Source organism: Arachis ipaensis, chromosome B06 (assembly GCF_000816755.2).
Source record: "Arachis ipaensis cultivar K30076 chromosome B06, Araip1.1, whole genome shotgun sequence".
Taxonomy (NCBI): domain Eukaryota; kingdom Viridiplantae; phylum Streptophyta; class Magnoliopsida; order Fabales; family Fabaceae; genus Arachis; species Arachis ipaensis.
In genome coordinates this window covers 92,610,601-92,614,487 of record NC_029790.2, presented here as the reverse complement: position 1 = coordinate 92,614,487, position 3,887 = coordinate 92,610,601, and the positions used below count along the sequence as shown (strand labels likewise).

The 3,887-nt window shown below is 39.5% G+C and overlaps 1 protein-coding gene across 1 annotated transcript; it reads left to right on the top strand.

The window, feature by feature from the left end:
• LOC107647072 lies at window positions 2,018–2,566 on the top strand. Its single transcript, XM_016351195.1, has one exon. The coding sequence runs from the start codon at window positions 2,018–2,020 to the stop codon at window positions 2,564–2,566; it is 549 nt and encodes a 182-aa protein (XP_016206681.1).

The following is a 3,887-nucleotide window of genomic DNA, read 5'->3' as shown; positions in this document are numbered from 1 at the left end:
TGTTCTATTTGCTGTAGTTGCATTCTATCTGTATTTTCTTTGTCTGTACTGTATATCTTTGCAACTGAGAGATCCCTTGTCTAGCGGAGGTGTGACGACAGTAGTTCCACCGGTGTTTCAGAGGGTTGGAGGAGATGGAAAGTAAAGCATTGAGTTTAGATTAGGTTTAGAACATGAATAACTTAGATAATTTACCCAATTTAAGGCTTAGTATATTTCTTTAAGTTTAATTCTGAGTGTCAGAGTTCTAGGATTGCCTCTGGCTTTTCTGGGACCTTATATATTACCTATGTTGGCACCATTACCATGCTGAGAACCCCCGGTTCTTATTCCATACATATATTATTGCTTGTCAGATGAAGGTCGAAAGGCACATCGGTGAGCGTTTTGAGTTTTCTGCTGCAAGTGAAGTTTGGGATGTTGTATTTTGTTATTATGCTATGTGTGTGTGTGTGTGTGTGTGTGTGTGTGTGTGTGCTTCTCCATTTACACTTTATGTTTAATCCTCTTAGAGGCTTTTATGGAGAAATATGTGCTTGCTTTATGTATTTTGGAATATTGGGATGTATGTATATATGTATGTAAATATTCTCCGGCCAGACTTGGCTTCCCAAGTCGAGTCTGGAGCTCAATATTCTATATCTTTTAATATTTCGCTCTTTATGTATATATCTTCACCTCTTCTTCCTATCCGAGTATTCGTTTATGTGTGGAATATGCATTTCATTTTGTCATTTTTCTTAAATCTTTCTTTCAAGGCTCCTCGTTATAAACTTTCCTTCAACTATATATATACGTACATCTTTTCTTTTAGAGTTCGTAATACCTCGCCACCTCTGCTTTATGACTTAAGCATAAAGCTCTGTGTGGTAGGGTGTTACATTATGGTATTAGAGCATTTCGTTCCTGTAGAGCCTAAGAGAGGGACTGACTATGCTTCTAGGTATACTCTGGGTATCTATACATTATAATTAGGATATCTAACTGATATATGTGGCATAATTATTCATGAGCATACATTTAGGACTTCGAAGCACTAGACTTGAGATATTGAGACTAATCACCTTGATATCACTTGTTTAGTGTGAACAGGGACTAGATCGTGACTTGTGGACGCAGACGTGGCTGAGGGAGAAGTAGGACTAGTAATACAGAACTCGAAACGATGGAAAATAACCCTGTAAACTTCATGGCTGCCCTGGAAAACATGGCTGCGGCTATGTAGGCGACAGCCGAGGTGTTAGAAAATCAAGTTAATAATGGGAATACCAATAATGAAGATAATGGGCCGATGACACTCACAACTTTCCTAAAGATACATCCACCGACCTTTAGAGGAAACTCGAACCCACCCTACAGAGGCTGACAATTGGTTTCAGGCGATGGAGCAAGCTTTAAAAGCACAACAAGTGCCTGAAGATCAATGCGTTGAGTTCGTGACTTATCAGTTCATGGGTGAGGCTCAATATTGGTAGCAAGGAACGCTACACCTTCTGCAGTGCGATAATGCTGCGATACCTTGGGAGGTGTTTCAATCTGAATTCTACAAAACGTATTTACCCAACTCAGTCAGAATGGCTAAGGAGCTTAAATTACTACAATTAAATCCGGGTTCAATGTCGGTAGCTAAGTACACAAACAAATTTGAGGAATTGTACCGATTCTCCAGGATTTGTCAGGGAGCTCTACGAGACTTTGAGGAGTGCAAGTGTATCAAATACGAAGGAAGACTCTGGAGTGGTATTCTGGGCACAGTAGAACCGATGGAAATCAGGACCTTTTCTGAACTGGTGAATAAGAGCAGAGTTGCCAAGAATTGTGTAAGGAAAGCAACATTAGAGAAAGGAGGCCACATAGTACCTTTTCAGCAGAATCAAGGGAGAAATTTTGCACCTAGGGGTAGGACATTCAAGCAGGGAGGTTATGTTCCTCAACAACCACAGGGCCAGAACAACTTTTGGAGATTTAATACCGATAACCATCAAGGAAAAAGGTTTGAAAGCAGCCTCAAAACGAAATGACTTGCAACAGGTGCGGAAGTTACCATCCGGGAACTCTATGCAAAGCTGGACTGGGTTTGTCTTATTTTTGTGGTGGAGTCGGGCATTCGTCTTGGAATTGTCTGAAAAAGAAGAAACAGGATACCGGGAGAGCTCAGCAGCAAGGACGGATATTCACTATGTCAGTTGATGGCGCTGAGAGGTCTAACACACTAATAAGAGGTAATTGTGAAATTGGTGGTAAAACTTTAATTGCCTATGACTTACAAGTGCATACTCCTCCCTCTGAGGCTGTCGTAACTAGATTAAGTTTTCAACAAGTCTCGTTTCAAATTAAATATCGAACATTTGTCCATGATATGATTTGCTTACCGATGACTGGCCTCGATCTAATTCTAGGATTGGATTGGTTGTCAAAACATCACGTACTGCTTGATTGTTCAGAACGATCATTGCAGTTTATGTCAGAAGGGTTAGAAGGACCGGTGGTGGCGAAGGGATACTATTTAAATTATGTGGTGGTGATGTCAGGGTTTCATGCTTTTGGCTATAAGTGTATCGGGTGACGAACAGAGTTTGAACCATCTTTCTGGTGGTAAATGAATTTCCAGAAGTGTTCCCTAAAAACATTCCTAAATTTTCTCCTTCTCGAGAAATCGAGTTTGTGATTGAACTGGTGTCTAGAGCAGGACCAATCTTGATTGTCCACTACTGAATGTTGCCTTGGAGCTGGCTGAACTTAAGGCTTAGCTGAATGAATTGATGAGCAAAAAATTTATCCGACCAATTGTTTCTTTGTGGGGAGCACTGGCATTACTGGTGAAGAGAAAGATGGAAGTATGAGACTATTGATAAACCACTATTTTATGGTTTATCTTGTACTCAATTGAGTGGTTTCTATCTACTCTTTACCCACTTATTCATACTATTTGCATGGTTTTACATTTGCCTTCCTAATTATGTGCTTTGATTGAAAACATGCTTCTTTGATCTTATATTTTCTTATTATTAATCCACTCTCATTACCATTATATGCCTTGATATGTGTGTTAAGTGCTTTCAGAGATTATAGGGCAGGAATGGCTCAGAGGATGGAAAGGAAGCATGCAAAAGTGGAAGGAATACAATAAGTTGGAGAAATTGCTAAGCTGTCCAGCCTGACCTCTTTACACTCAAACGACTATAACTTTAGCTTCAGAGGTCCAAATGACGCGGTTTTAGTTGTGTTGCAAAGCTAACGTCCGGGGCTTCGATTTGATATATAATATGTTATAGTTTCTCTGACGCTAGGCGACGCGACCGCGTGATCATGCGGCCACGTCGCAGTGACAAAAAACCAGCGTGGCAAAATTCGAAACCAGCAAATTCTGGACTGTTTTTGACCCAGTTTGCGGTCCAGAAAACACAGATTAGAGGCTATAAAGTGAGAGAATGCATCCATTCATAAGAAGGCTCTCATATTTACAATTTTAGGAGTAGATGTAGTTTTTAGAGAGAGAGGTTCTCTCCTCTCTCTTAGGATTAGGATTTAGGATTTCTCTTAGTTTTAGGAGTGACTCTCAATCCCAGATTCTTTATTTTTATTTATTTTCTCAAATTAATTTATGAACATCTATGCCATATTTAATTTCTTTTGTTAATGCAATTCGAGGTATTTTCAGATTTAAGATTGCTTTGCTTATATTGATGCTTTTAATTTAATTTAGATATTTTTCTCCCTTTTGGCTTTGGTCAAGTGATTGGTAGTACTTGAGTTATCAAACTCAGCAAGTGATTAAAATTGGCAGATTTTGCTTTAGCTAGGATTGCTCTAACACTAGTCTCTCCACAGGAGTTGACTAGGACTTGAGAATCAAGCTGATCAGTCCACTTAACCTTCCTTTGTTT

Coding starts and splice junctions, on each gene's coding strand:
- LOC107647072 (XM_016351195.1), top strand. CDS start 2,018: ATGACTTGCAACAGGTGCGGAAGTTACCATCCGGGAACTCTATGCAAA.